This window comes from Oncorhynchus nerka, linkage group LG6, assembly GCF_034236695.1.
Source record: "Oncorhynchus nerka isolate Pitt River linkage group LG6, Oner_Uvic_2.0, whole genome shotgun sequence".
Classification (NCBI taxonomy): domain Eukaryota; kingdom Metazoa; phylum Chordata; class Actinopteri; order Salmoniformes; family Salmonidae; genus Oncorhynchus; species Oncorhynchus nerka.
Genome location: NC_088401.1, coordinates 67,925,108 through 67,944,259, shown reverse-complemented (window position 1 = coordinate 67,944,259; position 19,152 = coordinate 67,925,108). Strand labels below are relative to the sequence as shown.

At 42.3% G+C, this 19,152-nt stretch overlaps 1 protein-coding gene across 2 annotated transcripts; it reads left to right on the top strand.

The window, feature by feature from the left end:
* Positions 1–13,201: 13,201 nt before the first annotated feature.
* On the top strand, positions 13,202–16,636 carry LOC135572214 (uncharacterized). 2 transcript variants are annotated; one of them, XM_065019821.1, is made up of 9 exons: positions 13,202–13,933; positions 14,021–14,197; positions 14,367–14,428; positions 14,511–14,591; positions 14,679–14,720; positions 14,789–14,962; positions 15,041–15,729; positions 16,011–16,122; positions 16,217–16,636. In XM_065019821.1, exons 1-7 carry the CDS (start codon positions 13,870–13,872, stop codon positions 15,074–15,076), a joined length of 636 nt encoding a protein of 211 aa, XP_064875893.1. In that variant the 5' UTR covers positions 13,202–13,869; the 3' UTR covers positions 15,077–15,729; positions 16,011–16,122; positions 16,217–16,636. The 2 variants fall into 2 exon arrangements, with proteins under 2 accessions (XP_064875893.1, XP_064875894.1); XM_065019822.1 differs by lacking the exons at positions 15,041–15,729; positions 16,011–16,122; positions 16,217–16,636 and having other exon boundaries at positions 14,679–14,899.
* Positions 16,637–19,152: the final 2,516 nt, after the last annotated feature.

Here is a 19,152-nt window from a genome sequence, read left to right as displayed (position 1 = left end):
TCACACTGACAGCGTCGTGAAGAAGGCGCAGCAGCGCCTCTTCAACCTCAGGAGGCTGAAGAAATTCGGCTTGTCACCAAAAGCACTCACAAACTTCTACAGATGCACAATCGAGAGCATCCTGGCGGGCTGTATCACCGCCTGGTACGGCAACTGCTCCGCCCTCAACCGTAAGGCTCTCCAGAGGGTAGTGAGGTCTGCACAACGCATCACCGGGGCAAACTACCTGCCCTCCAGGACACCTACACCACCCGATGTTACAGGAAGGCCATAAAGATCATCAAGGACATCAACCACCCGAACCACTGCCTGTTCACCCCGCTATCATCCAGAAGGCGAGGTCAGTACAGGTGCATCAAAGCTGGGACCGAGAGACTGAAAAACAGCTTCTATCTCAAGGCCATCAGACTGTTAAACAGCCACCACTAACATTGAGTGGCTGCTGCCAACACACTGTCATTGACACTGACCCAACTCCAGCCACTTTAATAATGGGAATTGATGTAAATATATCACTAGCCACTTTAAACAATGCTATCTTATATAATGTTACTTACCCTACATTATTCATCTCATATGCATACGTATATACTGTACTCTACATCATCGACTGCATCCTTATGTAATACATGTATCACTAGCCACTTTAACTATGCCAATTTGTTTACTTTGTCTACATACTCATCTCATATGTATATACTGTACTCGATACCATCTACTGTATGCTGCTCTGTACCATCACTCATTCATATATCCTTATGTACATATTCCTTATCCCCTTACACTGGGTATAAGACAGTAGTTTTGGAATTGTTAGTTAGATTACTTGTTGGTTATTACTGCATTGTCGGAACTAGAAGCACAAGCATTTCGCTACGCTCGCATTAACATCTGCTAACCATGTGTATGTGACAAATAAAATTTGATTTGATATGAAATGGTCCACCCACACAGACAGCATCGTTAAGAAGGCGCAGCAGCGCCTCTTCAACCTCAGGAGGCTGAAGAAATTTGGCTTGTCACCAAAAGTACTCACAAACTTTTACAGATGCACAATCGAGAGCATCCTGTTGGGCTGTATCACCGCCTGTTTCGGAAACTGCTCCGCCCACAACCGTAAGGCCCTCCAGAGGGTAGTGAGGTCTGCACAACGCATCACCGGGGGCAAACTACCTGCCCTCCAGGACACCTACATCACCCGATGTCATAGGAAGGCCATAAAGATCATCAAGGACAACAACCACCAGAGCCACATTCTGTTCACTCCGCTATTATCCAGAAGGCGAGGTCAGTACAGGTGCATCAAAGCAGGGACCGAGAGACTGAAAAACAGCTTCTATCTCAAGGCCATTAGACTGTTAAACAGCCACCACTAACATTGAGTGGCTGCTGCCAACACACTGATTCAACTCCAGCCACTTTAATAATAGAAATTGATGGAAATTGATGTAAAAAATATATCACTAGCCACTTTAAACAATGCTACTTAATATAATGTTTACATACCCTACATTACTCATCTCATATGTATATACTGTACTCGATACCATCTACTGCATCTTGCCTATGCCGTTCTGTACCATCACTCATTCATATATCTTTATGTACATATTCTTTATCCCTTTACACTTGTGTGTATAAGGTAGTAGTTTTGTAATTGTTAGGTTAGATTACTCGTTGGTTATTACTGCATTGTCGGAACTAGAAGCCCAAGCATTTCTCTACACTCGCATTGACATCTGCTAACCATGTGTATGTGACAAATAAAATCTGAACTGATTTATATGAGCTCTGGGAGGACAGAGGGACCATGGAAAAGACACTGGGGCTGTGGAGTTTTCTGTTCCAGAACCTTCTGCTGAAATCAACATTTTCTCGGGTGAGAAGGGGGAGGTGGAAGCCTTGGCAACATTCTGTAAATTGGATTAAGTGAAAGATACAGAGGCAAGCTGATCTCCAGGATGTCCCCACCAGCATGAATATTGATGGTAGCAGGTTTCATACAGAATGCAGAATACCTCTTTACCTCAGTCTATAGCTAAACCCCAGTCAACAGTAGGGGCTCCCCACCATCAGTCCACACTGGTCATGGTGCTCAAATTCACAAACCAAAAAAGAGAAAGGTTAAGGAATGGGAACGGAAATGTATGTGTTTGCTCAACACAGCAAATGCAGACTGGAATGCCACAAGTCCTCTAGAACAGGGTGCCCCGAATTTGGCCCTCGGGTGATTTTATTTGGCCCCCCAAGATTTCTGAGTATTTATTATTGCTCAGAAATCTTATATCTATATATATGGTCTTAATCATCACAAGTGATTTTAATTTTGAGAATCCGTTCTAAAGTATTCCCTTGCATAATAGAGAGACGTGATCACATACAAATGTAAGGAAAGTTTGAAATGATGACATTTTAGTCCTTCTGCTGAACCTTCTGCTGAAATCAAACAGTATATATCTTTGGGCTTCTTGCAGTCATTATGCAGTCTACAAATGATTTCTAATTATGTTTCAGCCCCCGAACATCCACTCAAGAAAAAAATCCTCCCGCAGCTGAATCCAGTTGATAAACCCTGGCCTAGGCTATTACACAATCACAAATGGTCCATCAGTACAAGTGGGTATTCTAATACGTGTTGGCAGTGGAGAAGTGCAGCTAACTGTGATCCAGGCACCTAATGTGCCATCTGCCCAGACGAGCATCAGAAAAATTCGGCCCCTATTCGACATTAACAGTGGTCTGACAAGCTTGGTGAATCAGACTCAAGGTCAAGTGTTGAAAACTCTAAGCACAACTGACAGAAGCTGTAGCAGAAACACCCTCAGAGGCCCTCAGGTTACAGGTCCTGAGGTATTAACGAGATGGAACCAACACAACCATTCTAATTAGAGTCATTGAAACCCACCGAACCTTATCTGCCTGCAGCTGAGCCTGCCAATTTAACAGCCATTATGCATCATACTCTAGATTCATAATCATCATTTCTCTTATCTCAGAGCATTCCAATTTCAGTCACAACTTAAGAGGAAACTATTAAGTCAATACATGTCCAGCCCACCACCTTCTGCCCTGCCCCTTACACTCACCAATTAAAAGGGTGTGGTAGCCCTGAACTTTGTGGCTATACCATCAAAGGCCACTGAGAGGACAAGGTTCTCAAGCTCCAGTTCGTAATCACAGAGACGTGACATTGTTGGCTGCCAGAAAAACAGACAGACATACAGAGGCCAGTTAGAGATGAAGTATATATAAGAGAGTAGCAGTGCTGAGGGAGGATATACTACCACAGACAGAGGAGGCTGAATGCTTCATGCTGCTAGACTACAAGAATGCTCTCTCGAGAGCACAGATAGAGGATGGGAGTGGGAGAGAGATCAGACACCAGACTGCAAGGCCAAAGATACAGAGAATGGTGATACCTAGTCAGTTGCACAACTGAATGCATTCACCTGAAATATGTCTTACGCATTTATAACAACCCCTCTGATTCAGAGAGGTGAGGGGGTCTGGTTTAATGCCTTGCTCAAGGGCAGAATAGCAGATTTTTTTCCACCTTGCTCGCTTGGGGATTCAAACCAGCAACCTTACAATTACTGTCCCAACGCTCTTATCTGCTAGACTACCTGACTTTAGAGGCCAGAGGTACAATGTCTTTAGAGGCCAGAGAGCGATAGAGAGGATGGGGGAGGCCAGAGAGAGAAAGAGGCCAGACACCAGACTGTACATTCATTATCACCTGACCAACCTGTGCACCACACTGTGTGAACATAATAGGAGTTGACACACTCATCTACCAAATCCCGGCAAGAGAAGAGACGCTTTCATTCCCTCTCCCCATGCTCTCCCTGTATCTCTCACACCACTCCATTTTTCATCCTGGTTTTAATCCCTCACGTTCTCTCTCTCTCCTGTGCCCACCCCTCTGAGAGCCTCTGAAATAAAAGCCTGTGATTATTCTGATAGCGTTGAGTCAACTCCCTCAGCTCTAGTGAAATGTTGGAACACTTGAATGTAAGCTCAAAAACCTTGCAATATTACATTGTCAGTCACCTTTGCAAACCTGTAGGTGAAATAATAATATATATTTAAACATATTTCACATCCCATGTTTTGTACTTTACATTTTTTCTCTTGATTGCTTGCCCTAAAACAATAGAGCAATACTTGACATATTTGCATATCTGCTATTCCATAGGAAATGAGTTTAGCTTTCCAGCGGGGTTTGTGTCATAGTGGAGAGGTGTCTGCGTGTCTCTGCTATCCATGTCTAAGTGCTGTCAAGTCACCTCTCCCTGTAAGCTTGGATGAGTTGTACGCTACTCGAATCAGAAACCTTGACAGCGAAAACAAATAAAGAGAGCACTGCAGGTTCCATTGTCTCTGTACACAATCAAACAAAATGAAACGTGGAAAACACACAAATGATAAATGAGATGATGGAAGCCCCTGAGATAATGTTGTGCCAGTGTTAAAGTGGGGGTAGCTCCAGGGGGTTGGGGAGAGCCAGTGTTAAAGTGGGGGTAGCTCCAGGGGGTTGGGGAGAGCCAGTGTTAAAGTGGGGGTAGCTCCAGAGGGGTTGGGGAGAGCCTGTGTTAAAGTGGGGGTAGCTCCAGGGGGTTGGGGAGAGCCAGTGTTAAAGTGGGGGTAGCTCCAGGGGGTTGGGGAGAGCCAGTGTTAAAGTGGGGGTAGCTCCAGGGGGTTGGGGAAAGCCAGTGTTAAAGTGGGGGTTGCTCCAGGGGGGTTGGGGAGAGTCAGTGTTAAAGTGGGGGTAGCTCCAGGAGTTTGGGCAGAAGAGAGGAGGCTCTACTGGATAGAATTAAACCTACACTAGGGGACAAATACAATCTTATCAGGTGTACAGCAGGAATTTTGGCAAGAAAAAACCCTTAAGAGGCATGAAATCTGGACACTGCACCTGAGAACGCCTCTGGGGCTGCGGTGTGTATGCTCCACTCCAGACTGTCTTTCCACATGCAAACTCGAACACAGACACGCTGAGCTCTTATCTGCTGCTCGTCCTGATCTGTAGTCCTTGTACATTATGGCGTTGTGGTGGAACTTCCTCTGATCTCAGCCCCTCTGGTCTCTCAGTGATGCCCCTGTGAAGAAACAGCAACAACAATGGCCCCATGATTCTCTGTTCATTCTCTTTAGATCCATGCTGTTCAAGAGAGCACCAATATGCCATACTGGGATCTCAGCTCATCATTTCTGCGGCTGGTTCAAGGACACCAAGAGAACTGGGAAATAAGGGTCACAATAAAGGTGCTTTGTCTTGAGTAGAGAAAGATGATAACTAAAGGAGGATGTCACTGTGCTTCTTTGATAGGCATGGCCCTTTTGCTTTGTAGAGGAGAAACTCATCTGAACCAGAAAGAGCTGTGGATCAGGAGGGTCCCAGTGACTGTAGAATGTACACTCAGCCTTGGGGGACACCATGGAGGAAAATACAAAAACACAAAGCTGCCAGAGACCGACGCACAGAGAATACTCACTGTGATGCATTATAATAGACTGAAAGAGGCCCTAAGGGTATCGTGATGACCAGAGTAATTGGCTTTCTCCTGCTATGACAATCTGCATCAGTCATGCCATGATGCCAACACACACTCAAGCCACTGTAAAGGTCACAGAGATCCCCAAAGCTTCCTCTTCTACTCATGAGCGCTCCTGATCCTCCCTAACTCACCAAAACAATGGCTTTATCCTGCATTAGGGGAATATCTGTGTATATCTGACTTTTTATTGAAAATGCTTGTGCATGTGCCGTTGAATCAAACTTGGAACTTAAATATATCTCTTGGTTCCTACTGGCTCCTCTTACCTGCTCCATCCACCCCTCATCCCAACCCATCCCACCATTCCTTTCATCATCCACATAGCTTCAGAGATCTGTTCATCCACTACCGTTAACCACAGAAGACCAGATTGAGAGCTGGTGACGGGGGATCTGTAACCAGCCTCTCTTTGTCTTTAGACAGTAGAGATCCAGGTCCGGCTCCAACACTGGTCCAGATCTGTTCATTACCAGTACACCTCAAGTGTCATGGTGAATAATAGCCAACAGGACAGAAACAGGTGTTCTGTTGTTGAGTCTATCGTTCTCTTTGATCTATTCCTCCTCCGTGTGAATGTGATTAACCCAGACTAAACAAAAGACAGGGGAAATAGCAACATAGTCTGCTCCAACATATCACCTTCATGATTGTTATTCACAGTAATGGTTGTTTTAGTAAACCAGTAATGGTTGTTTTAGGAGACCAGTAATGGTTGTTTTAGGAAACCAGTAATGGTTGTTTTAGGAGACCAGTAATGGTTGTTTTAGGAGACCATGTCACGTTCTGACCTTAGTTATTTTGTTATGTCTTTGTTTTAGTATGGTCAGGGTGTGAGTTGGGTGGGTTGTCTATGTTAGTTTTTCTATGATTTGGTATTTCTGTTTTTGGCCTGGTATGTTTCTTAATCAGAGGCAGCTGTCAATCGTTGTCCCTGATTGAGAACCATACTTAGGTAGCCTGTTTTTCACCCTTGAGTGGTGGGTGATTTGTTTTCTGTTTTGAGTCTACACCAGACAGGACTGTTTCGTTTCGTTCATCCTCCTTTGTTATTTTGTTTAGTGTTCTTGTGATAATAAATTATGAATGTGGACACTTACCACGCTGCGCATTGGTCCTTACCTTCTTCCACCAACAACGGCCGTTACAGACCAGTAATGGTTGTTTTAGGAAACCCCACAGAGAGGAATGTGATGCACTGGAGATTCATTTTTAATTTATGAGCAGAATCTCCAAAATGATATCAATCACTGAGAGGAATTTAAAGTATTTGTCTCAGTTAAGAGGAGACGACCCCCAGAGATACCAATTACAGTGGACATATTCTGTGAACTGCACAAAGAAGCTAAACACATAATAACTAAATGTTGTATTTTATTCTATTCTGCTTGTAACCTCAAAGCACCTCGCTGGAGTATTTACATCAAATTGAAGGCCCTTGCTCTCCCCATACTGTACGTACATCCCCCTGTACAAATTAGATTGCTCTTCAAGTCAAGGGGGTAACAGCACATATTCACTGCTCACTAGAACGAGTTTCTTTCTTCAGCACATTGGTTGATTGTCTGAACAGTGTCAAAGCTTGCTAGAGAGAACTTGTCTCCCCCAATTGGTTCAATTTGTGAATCTCAAAGTTGCTTCACTAATAATTAGTTCAAACCTTCTCAACTCTGGTCGTAAAATCCCTAGTCACCAACAGTCAAACCGCTCAACTTCTTCTTGTTTCTCCTCCTGCCATTGAAAATGCCCATCCATATAGTCAAGTGTCCTGGACATCTGACTGACATGTTTGGTGCTGCTGAGAGCCTCAACAGGTCTTTAATTTCACCCACTGATGACCTTCTGAGGATCTTCTGATTCAGGTAGAAATTACAAGACGGTATGTTCCCCCTGGCACCAGGTACCTGAATGTTGTTCTCTTTCTATGCACTCTATGTCACGCCCTGACCATAGAGAGCCATTGTTTCTCTATGGTGTAGTAGGTCAGGGCGTGACTGGGGGGTATTCTAGTTTATTATTTCTATGTTGGTGATTTGTATGATTCCCAATTAGAGGCAGCTGGTAATCGTTGTCTCTAATTGGGGATCATATTTAAGTAGTTATTGTTCCCACCTGTGTTTGTGGGATATTATTTTTTGTTTTGTGCATGTGCACCACATAGTCACGTTTCGTTGTTAGTTTATTGATTTATTTGTTTTGTTCTTGCTAAGTTTCACTTTATAATAAATATGTGGAACTCAACATCCGCTGCGCCTTGGTCCGTTTCTCCTCACGTTCGTGACACTCTAATAAATGTTAAGGTCTTAGATGAATAACAGTCTGCCCTTCACATTATACACTGAATGGGCTCCAGCACGCACTTTAACTGAAAACAGACACTGCTATGGCTGTAAATACATATTTAGCAGTGAAGAGATGCCAAAGAAACTTAGCAAAAAATGCATTAACAGGCTAATAATGGAAAATTATCATCTGCAAAACATGAACCAGGCTACTTTAAAATGACATACCATGCAAATGTAGAACTACAGTGAAGAACGCTAGCCAGGATAATGTAGAACTGCAGTGAAGAACGCTAGCCAGGATAATGTAGAACTGCAGTGAACATGCTAATGATGCTATTTACAGAATTACAGAGTGAGTAAGGGGGTAATCCAACAGAAACAGCTTGAAAGACACTTAAAAGTCACACACATTGCCTACTGTTCCACCTGCACACAGCATCCCAACCACTACAGCACCTTTTGTGACTAGGGGGCAGTATTTTCATTTTTGGAAAAATAACATTCCCGTAGTAAACGGGATATTTTGTCAGGACAAGATGCTAGAATATGCAAATAATTGACAAGTTAGGATAGAAAACACTAACGTTTCCAAAACTGTAAAAATATTGTCTGTGAGTATAACAGAACTGATGTTGCAGGCGAAAGCCTGAGAAAAATCCAATCCGGAAGTGCCTCATGTTTTGAAAGCGCTGCGTTCCAATGCATCCCTATTGAGTAGTGAATGGGCTATCAACCAGATTACTCTTTCTCCGTATTCCCGAAGGTGTCTACAGCATTGTGACGTAGTTTTACGCATTTATGTTGAAGAATGCCCGTAAGCGGCTACATTGCGCAAGTGGTCACCTGATGGCTCCCAGAGTAAATCTCGCGTAAAATACAGAGGTAGCCATTATTCCAATCGGTCCTACTGAAAAACGAATTGTCCCAGTGGATATATTATCGAATAGATATTTGAAAAACACCTTGAGGATTGATTATAAACAACCTTTGCCATTCTTCTGTCTATATTATGGAGCTAATTTGGAATATTTTTCGTCTTTTTCGTGATTGCAATTTCCGGGCGATTTCTCAGCCAAACGTGAAGAACAAATGGAGCTATTTCGCCTACAAAAATAATATTTTTGGAAAAAAGGAACATTTGCTATCTAACTGGGAGTCTCGTGAGTAAACGATTTAATTTGATTGCTTTTCTGATTTCCGTGACCAAGTTACCTGCTGCTAGCTGGACAAAATGCTATGCTAGGCTATCGATAAACTTACACAAATGCTTGTCTAGCTTTGGCTGTAAAGCATATTTTGAAAATCTGAGATGACAGGGTGATTAACAAAAGGCTAAGCTGTGTCTCAATATATTTCATTTGTGATTTTCATGAATAGGAATATTTTCTAGGAATATTTATGTCCGTTGCGTTATGCTAATTAGTGTCAGTCGATGATTGCGCTCCCGCATGCGGGATGGGGAGTCACTAGAGGTTATTAATCGACCGCCCTTTTGCAAAACAATCTTGAGAAAATCACTGCTCTCCAGACTGAACTGACAGATGAGGAAAATAGTTCTCTAAAGGCATTGAGAGATGAAACAACCCCCTCTCACACAACAACAACCATTCATCAGCCATAAAAACACGCAATTTTTTACACACCCGTTATTACTGACATTTTTCATTCCTTCCCACCCATAAGCATTTTATTACCGTTAAAGAACCCTGCTTACATTGCCAACTTAGGAGGCAGCAAATGTGTAATGATTATTAATGACATGAGCCGAAGTCTGGGAAAGGAGAATTCTTGCACGCTTAAAAAAATGCATGTTCAGATGCAGGCTTAAACGTGAGACGCTGAGAGGGGGAGAATGGCTCCAGAGAGAATTGCATCATTATACCAGACAGTCTTGCTGAGGACGTGGATACCATTAAAATTGAAAACGGACCCAAAATCTGAATTCTTCAGGGGAGAAGAGAAAGAAAAATAGCTAATGACAGCCCTGCAAATGACAGTAGTACAGAACTAAAAGTAGAGACAAGGAACAGACAAAATATACTTTTACAAAGTGCCTTAAAAGGATCGGCCCCTTTTTTTCCATTTTCGCCTAAAATAACATACCCAAATCTAAAACTGCCTGTAGTTCAAGACCTGAAGCAAGGATATGCACATTCTTAATACCATTTGAAAGGAAACACTTTGAAGTTTGTGGAAATATGAAATTAATGTAGGAGAATATAACACATTGGACCGGATAAAAGTTAATACAAACAAATAATATTTTTTTTCTCTCCATCAGCTTTGAAATGCAAGTGAAAGGCCATAATGTATTATTGCAGTTTAGGCTCAATTTAGATGTTGGCCACATGATGGCAGCAGTGAAGCATTTAAATTCTGGACAATATTTTTAATCAAGTCTGCCAAAATGTGATTGATGTCACTTGTAAATCCACTTCAATCAGTGTAGATGGGAGGAGACAGGTTACAGAAGGATTTTTAAGACTTGAGACATGGATTGTGTATGTGTGCCATTCAAAGGGTGAATGCACAAGACAAAATATTTAAGTGCCTTTGAACGGGGTACGGTAGTAGGTGACAGGCACACCAGTTTGAGTGTGTCAAGAACTGCAAGGCTGCTGGGTTTTTCACACCCACCAGTTTCCTGTGTGTATCAAGAATGGTCCACCACCCAAAGGACATCCAGCCAACTTGACACAACTGTGGTCAACATGGGCCAGCATCCCTGTGGATCGCTTTCACCACCTTGTACAGTCCATGCCCCAAAGAATTGAGGCTGTGGTGAGGGTGAAAGTGGGTGCAACTAAATATTAGGAAGGTTTTCCTAATGTTTTGTACAGTCAGTGTATGCTCGTGCATATGGTGGTCAAAGAAATGTAGGCCGATCACAGAATGTTTCAAATAGTTTAACCTCTTAAGTCGACCCTCTACTTTTTCGAACATTCTGTTAAAAATCGCGCAACATTTCAGCGCCCTGCTACTCAGGCCAGGAATATAGTATATGCATATGATTAGTATGTGTGGATAGAAAACACTCAGACGTTTCTAAAACTGGTTAAATCACGGCTGTGACTATAACAGAACGTGCGTTTCATCGAAAAGTGCAGGAAAATCTGATCACTGAAAATGGAAAAATATATCCATGCGCGACTTCAACCCATTGTTATAGGCGATCCACATTAAATGGGGCTGAGGTTGCAGTACCTACAGCTTCCACACGATGTCTAGAGTCTTGTCATTTGCTTCGGCTTTGATTCTTGGTCAAACCGACACAAGGGAACCGATTCCCTCCGGTCTCCGACCGGATGTTTTGGTCGAGATCTCTCCGGACATTTTTTTCCAGACGGACACCTATAGAATTTACATCGCCTCCTGATGAATTTTATCGCTTATTAACGTGTACTAATACCTAAAGTTGCATTACAATAGTATTTCGAAGTGTTTTGTGAAAGTTTATCGTCAACTTTTTTAATTTAAAAAAATGACGTTACGTTATGAAACGCTATTTTTTTTCGTTTATCACACAGTCTTCATAGATCGATATCTAGGCTATATATGGACCGATTTAATCGAAAAAAAGACCCAATAGTGATTATGGGACATCTAGGAGTGCCAACAAAGTAGATGGTCAAAGGTAATGAATGTTTTATATTTTATTGTGCGGTTTGTGTAGCGCCGAATATGCTAATTATTTTGTTTACGTCACCTGCGGGTCTTTTGGGGTGTTACATGCTATCAGATAATAGCTTCTCATGCTTTCGCGGAAAAGCATTTTAAAAATCTGACTTTTGCCTGGATTCACAACGAGTGTAGCTTTAATTCAATACCCTGCATGTGTATTTTAATGAACGTTTGAGTTTTAACTAATACTATTAGCATTTAGCGTAGCGCATTTGCATTTCCAGAGCTCTAGATGGGACGCCTGCGTGCCAGGTAGGAGCAAGAGGTTGAATTAGAAAATGGTGCAGGACAAAGCTGCTTTTCATATGCTCCAAAATCCCAGTATCTTAACTCACCACCTTTCATTCTCATTCTAGAGCACAGTCCAAGATGGCGTAGCAGTCAGACGTCTTGTCGTGTCGTGTCCCTTGTATATATTGTTTTTTTACATATTTTTCTTCGCATATCTTTAAAACATTTAGCTAAACCTCAACATATAAATACTCTCCTGCAACCCGCCTCTGCTTTTTTTTCTAAAGTGTTTATATTTACTTCGGATCCAGAACCCCTCAACTGAAGCTAGCCAGCTAACTACCAGCTATCAGTCAGCAAACCATTGCTAGCGGTCATCAGCTAACCTTTAGCTCGGAAAGCTCTCGCCAGTTCGAACAACGCGACTCTAACCAGAGCATAACGGACCTATTATTTTTATCCCCGGATTCCCACCGCAAACGGAACATTTTCATCTGGATCTTCACAACTAGCTAACTAGCTAACTGCAACCCCGGATGACTACTCCTGGCTAGTGTATCCATCCACTTAGCTTGAAGCTTGCCCGGCCAGAGCTCCTGTGCTACCACCGAAGCATACTCCTGGGCTACAATATCCGGACCCACGACCGGTCTATCGATGTCACCGCATGAAGAGGCATAAACAGACTTAACCCCATCGCGACGTCCCCCAAAGTCTAACTTTCTAGCCCTTGCTATCTGCTTGCTTGCTAATTCGGCCTGCTAACTGCTAGCTTGTTTAGCCCCGGTCTGCTAACTGCTAGCTTGTTTAGCCCCGGTTTGCTAACTGCTAGCTTGTTTAGCCCCGGCCTACTATATCAGAATGATATACAGCTGTCACTAACACAGAGAGGCTGTTGCCAACATACTGACTCAAATCTCTGGCCACTTTAATAAATTGATTTAATAAAGGTATCACTAGTCACTTTAAATAACGGCACTTTAATAATATTTACATATCCTACATTACTCATCTCATATGTATATACTGTACTCTATACCATCTACTGCATCTGCCTATGCCGCACGGCCATCGCTCATCCATATATTTATATGTACATATTTTTATTTATCCCTTACATGTGTGTATAAGGTAGTTGTTGTGACTTTGTTAGATTACTTGTTAGATATTACTGCATTATTGGAACTAAAAATACAAGCGTTTCGCTACACTAGCATTAACATCTGCTAACCATGTGTACGTGACCAATAAAATTTGATTTGATTTGATTCCACTTTATTTCAGTTGAATGAACATGAAAACTAATTGGATTTGCAAAAAGTCATCAACGTAACAGTTTCAACATCTTTTTTTCACTCAACTTTAAACCTAAATCCAATGACATGATGACATGTCTTGTTGAAGTCACGCTGGTTGACAACTTAACCAAACGTAAATCAAAACTAGATGTTGAACTGGGGCCTGTTGCACAAAAGTAGAATTAAGACATCCGGGATAAATGACTCAGCTGAGCTCAATGAAGCCAAAACATGTGCGTCCAGGCTTAATTGGTTGCACAAAGACCAAGCCAGGATGAGCAGACACGGATTCATTAAGCCAGGTGAAACCAATCCTGGATAGGTGCGCGCTCACGGCTCACTCAAATAGACCCCGCCACAGATCACAGATTAACTGATTTACCATGGCAACTAGAGCCGCGTACTTTTCCCCGGTCGGAAGCACAAATCCTCATGGAGGCATACAAGGAGGTAAAAGATATAATTAAGAAGAAAGGCAACACCGCCACAGTGATAAAGCAAAGAGAAAAAGCGTGGCAAAGTATTGCAGACCGCCTGAATGCGTAAGTAGTGCACAATTACACATTCACCGCTCCGCTGAAACATCACAATTACAATTCAAATATTTAATTCACATCTCCAAAAATGCAGTTGTACTGTAATTATGAAACGGTTAAATTTTTAATTGAAATGCACTGCAGATATGAGTGAAATTGTGTAAAGTAACTCCATCACACTGTATAAAGCTATGATACATTTTTTGATATTTTTACTGAAAACAAGACAAAAATACCAAGTAATTTTTTGCAGTGTGTGTGTGTGTGTGTGTGTAGATTAAACATGAACGGGCCAAAACGGACATGGCAGCAGGTCAAAATCAAATACAAGAACATTCTGCAGAATGGTATGGTCCCTGACTAATATTTAACAAAGCACAAGCATATATTGTACCCAGAAGGTGCCTGCTCACACATTGTCTGTACTGTTTTAGCAGTGAAAAAGAATACCCACAGACAAGGCACGGGTGGTGGGTCACCAAAGGCTGACCTTACCCCAGCAGAGGACATGGCCTTGGAGCTAAATAAAGGCAGGCCCGTCTTAGAGGGGATCCCTGGGGGGAAAGAGACGAGCATAGGTTCCTCCCAAGATGCCACCCGCTTCATTCAAGGTATGTCCTTCCATCTCTACATAAGGTGAAAGCACCAATTTGTAAGTCGCTCTGGATAAGAGAGTCTGCTAAATGACTTAAATGTAAATGTAAATGTACATGGGATACAACCACATTCATATTGAATCAATTTGGACTGTCTGACTTTGGTTTACCTATTGCCTTGCAGTGCCTGGCAGCACTGTGTTCCTGTTAGAGCCACCAGCACAAGCACCAGACGATGCTGATCCAGTGAGTACTCCATCAAAGGCATACTGTAGGCCTGGCATGTCTTGTCTACTAGCTTCAATATGAATCCGATTAAATGTGATAGGGTGAAGGCCCCAGTGCAACAGCACATGATGGAGACGATGATGAGGAGGAGACCATCTCTCTGGATTCCAGAAGGCATGAGGTATCATGTTAAGACTGTGAAAGTACTATTTACTCTACAATGGTGAGGAGTCCTCATCAAAATCAAAAAATCGAATTTCTTTTACAGGACCCAGATGCTATACAGTGGGAAAACCAGCCTGGCAACATAGTGCGTATTAATAAAAGGACACCACATCCTGCCAAATTCCAGCTGCGCTAATTGTATTGTGTTCACAGAGCTCACAAGCTATCAGAAAGTTGTATGGCAACCACCTCCGGCGCCAAATAGAACTGGCAGACATAGACATTCAGTACAAGAAGAAAAAGATGGAAAATCTTGCACTGGAGTCCGAAATAAAAAAGAGGACAATTAGGAAACTGGACCTTGAAATAAAAAAACTTGAGAGGGAGGTGAGATATGCCTTCAATGTACACTGTATGCTAACTGTAACACAAATGTATTAATCATTATTTTTCTTTCCTCCCCAGCTCCAAGAAGATGACACAGCTCAAAATAAAAATTAGGTATATTCTCGTAAAGTCAAGTGAGCCATGACATATGAGCTCTTATTGTGAGCACACAGGACGGTGGCATCTTTCTAAGGTTTTTTTTTATTTTCCCAGCAATCAGTACAACCAAGTCATCGTTATAAGGCATCGCCCTCTTTTGCCCACCCCCCCAGCACCAGGTGTGGCCACTGGCCTATATGAAGGCCCAAAATTGTGTGTTCCTTTCTGCTCTGACAATGGCATGCCCATTCGTGCGAGATGTGGTGGATGAAGAAGCACTTGTGCTGAGGAGAGCCTTCAGGCGAGAAAGGGTCTTCAGGGACCGGTTGGACCCACTGGCCTTCCCTGATGACCATCTATATGAAAGATACAGGTTTTCTGCAGATGGCATCAGGTATCTATGCAGACTACTGGGTCCCAGGATTAAGCACCGCACTGCACGGAGCCATGCACTGAGTGTGGAGCAAATGGTTTGTGTGGCCTTGCGCTTTTTGCTAGTGGAGCCTTCCTGTACTCAGTGGGGGATGCAGAACAGCTGAACAAGGCCACAATTTGCCGCACAATAAGGAGTGTGTGTCTGGCTATCAAAGCATTAGCAGATGTCTTCATCTCCTTCCCTGGCCACAGAAGACTCTGTGACATCAAAGAGGAGTTCTATAGGATTGCAGGTAAGAGGATCTACAAATTACAGGACAACTGTTAACACATAGTAGGATACTCATTACTTTGTGTGACAGGTTTCCCCAATGTCATTGGTGCAGTGGACTGCACACACATAAGGATAAAAGCCCCCTCAGGTGCCCATGAGGCCGATTTTGTGAATAGGAAATCCTTTCACAGCATTAATGTTCAGGTGAACATAACTTTTTGATATTGTCCATTGACGAACACTCTGCATTGCCAGTGATGTGCATTGATTGGTGTAATATTCCTCATCTTATGATTTCAGATGGTCTGCAATGCTGACTGTGTGATCAGCAATGTTGTGGCAAAATGGCCTGGCTCAGTCCATGACTCCAGAATCTTTCGGGCCTCTGAAATCTATCAGTGCCTATCACAAGGTAAGCCACACAACCCCTATTTATAACCATCATGGCTGTGTCAAGAATATCACTGTGTTTATGAGGTAGTAATGATGAGATTTTGTGTTGACAGGTGAATTCTCTGGTGTGTTGCTGGGAGACAGGGGGTATGGCTGCCAGCCTTTTCTCCTGACACCTTTCACAGACCCCCAGGAAGCACAGCAGGCCTACAACCATGCCCATGCCAGGGCCAGAGTTGAAATGACCATTGGCCTCCTGAAGGCACGCTTTCACTGCCTTCACAAATTAAGGGTCAGCCCTGTTAGGGCATGTGATATTACTGTGGCTTGTGCTGTCCTCCACAATGTGGCCTGCCTGAGGAAGGAGAGGGCCCCCAGAGTGCCACCAGCCATGGACTGGGACAATCCGGCAATCTTCCCTGATGACGACAGTGGTCGGCTGCTGAGGGACCAATATGTGTTGAATTATTTTAGTTAGTATGTGTGCTTTGAATTTTGGTTAAATATGTCCTGCGGTGGCAGAGGAATTTGGTTTTTTTGGGTTCGTTTTTGACGAATTTGGCCTCTTATGATGTTTGTGCGGTATACTGTGTGTAATACAAGGCTGCAGGGAGGCTACTGCATCCATTCATTTGTCTGTTCAGTTGATGTGTATGGATTTGTCCTGCATTTATTTTAGTGTGCAGACATGCAGGGTGTGTTATATACAGACCTTTGAATGTGTATGTATCATTTTGTATAATATGCTTGGATTCTGTGCTTTCCATCTTGTAGAGTCACTGTGACTTCAGTTTCGAAAGGAGCTGATGGTTTACCTGCTTTGTTTTGTCCTTATTCAATAAAGGAACATAATGTTACACATTGTGTTTTTATATTCATATGGAATGTGTATTTGTTTATATGACAGAGTACTAGGGCCACACTGAAGAAAAAGGATAAAGTCATAAATTTATGAGGCTGGTTCTTTCTGCAGAAAAGCTACATATTGTTTTTACAGTTTTGATACTTATGACAATGTGATACTTAATATTCTGGCACATCAGCATGTCTTTGTTTATGAAACCATACTGAAGTACAATTTCACGAAATGCCCCACATCTGTCATTTTAACAACTGTCCTCCTTTAAAACAACTGGTTACAATATTATGACTTGTGTTTTTTTTCCCCTCTGTGGCCCTAATATTCTATCATTTTATATATAGCCTTATAGTCTATGGGAAACTGTAAATTATCTAATGATAGCAACATCATCTAAAAATCATTTTTTATCCAAAATCATTGAAATTAATGATCACAAACGTTTAAATAATAACAGTGGGTCTAGTTATATGTGATAACAATGTATAGTGAGCAGTGAAATAACTATTGGTTTCCATTTGTGGTGACTGCTGACTGACATTAGGGATGAGATTAAATAGATCCTGGAATTTAGCCTGGTCTGGAGCAGGCTAGCTCCACAGAATAAATCTCCATGGTAATTTATACCATAACATATCCTCCTGCCCCCTATCCATCTTTAGTGCAACCGGATTACGGATCAATTGAGCCAGGATCACCAAGATATCCTGGCTTAATCCCTTATCCTAGTTTTGTGCAACAGGCCCCTGACGTCTGAGTCTAATGGATTCTGTTTGTTTACATGCATTTTCACACAACGTTGAGCACATTATTCATCATAGGTTCATTCAGAATTGGAGCAAAAGCCTGTGGCGGGCAGAGATCAGAGGACCCCTCAGTGAACAGTCTTATCAGAGAGAGTCAACATGACCACATTGTGATGGAGGAGAGAGAGAACACATCAACTCATCTGACTCCATTAATCTTCTCTGGCCGCACTGGAGAGGACTAGCAGCAGAGGCATTGCAGACCAACAGAGATTCAGTATCAGTGGATTACCTACTGAGCATTGGATTAATCATAAAAACTTAAACCAAGCTGAACTATACTTCACAAGCACCACTTTCCCCCGTTCCCTATACCGTAGTTCTGCCTCTGTCTGCCAGGTTATCTGTATGATGAAGTACCTCATCTTCAACACAGGGACTACAAGAGGAAGCATTTTTCCCTTCTGTTGAGATCACTGAAAAAGGTACTACACTGGTTCAGCTGAGGGGAAAGGCAGTGCTTAACATGACGTTGAGTGGTATAACACGGGAAAATCTTATCTTACCAGATACCTGTACATTTCAAAACCATGCTCAGCTGTACTGTAACCCTCTTGGCCTTGATATATAGAAACATATCCAAGTTCAAGGCCCTAAGCATACCGTTGTCATTGTACGAAATATCAGTTACCATAATCAACGATGTCAGGTTTTCCTGATCGGTTCAAAATTTGACCTCCACTGAAACTCTAACTTGTTTTTGAATTTGGTATACTCCCTAGACCTATGCTAATAAGACACGGCTTCATACAGACATCCTAATAATATATGAGTGGCTTCATTTTATAACACTGCTCCACCATGGGAACATTAATTTAGGGCTGGAGGACAAATTGGACAAGAGGCATCGGTGTAGGCTGAACCAGACTGCACAAATACAGTGTTAGAATAGATGGAGCTCTAGAAGACTTTTGCCCTTCTGTGGTTCACTGCCGGAGGGGACCATGACCAAGGCTATGTCACAAAGGTGATAGAGAGTCAAAGGTAAATAGTCAAATGTTTTTACATATCCTTGTGGTAATGCCCATTTAAAATCAAGGCATTGAACATTGAAGAGTGCCTGAATGTTTTGAAAATAATTAAGAATTGATCAAGAACCCATCCAGAGCATCTTATTTATTTATTTCCCTGCTCTGCCAATCCAAGTAGAATGTCATCCATTGTTTACTTTAGCACTGTGGCCTAGCCTTAAGCCACATGCGGTATCGAGGTGTTGATGACATCCGATGGACACAATAATAGGATTTCCACTCTGCTGTGCACAATTTATTTTTTGTTCCCAAGTCATATGACTCCGGTAACCACAAGTTAGCATTGTCTACTATTTCCTTAGAAAATCAGTTTTATAGAAAGGCCACTTTTGTCTTATAAATTAAATAATTTT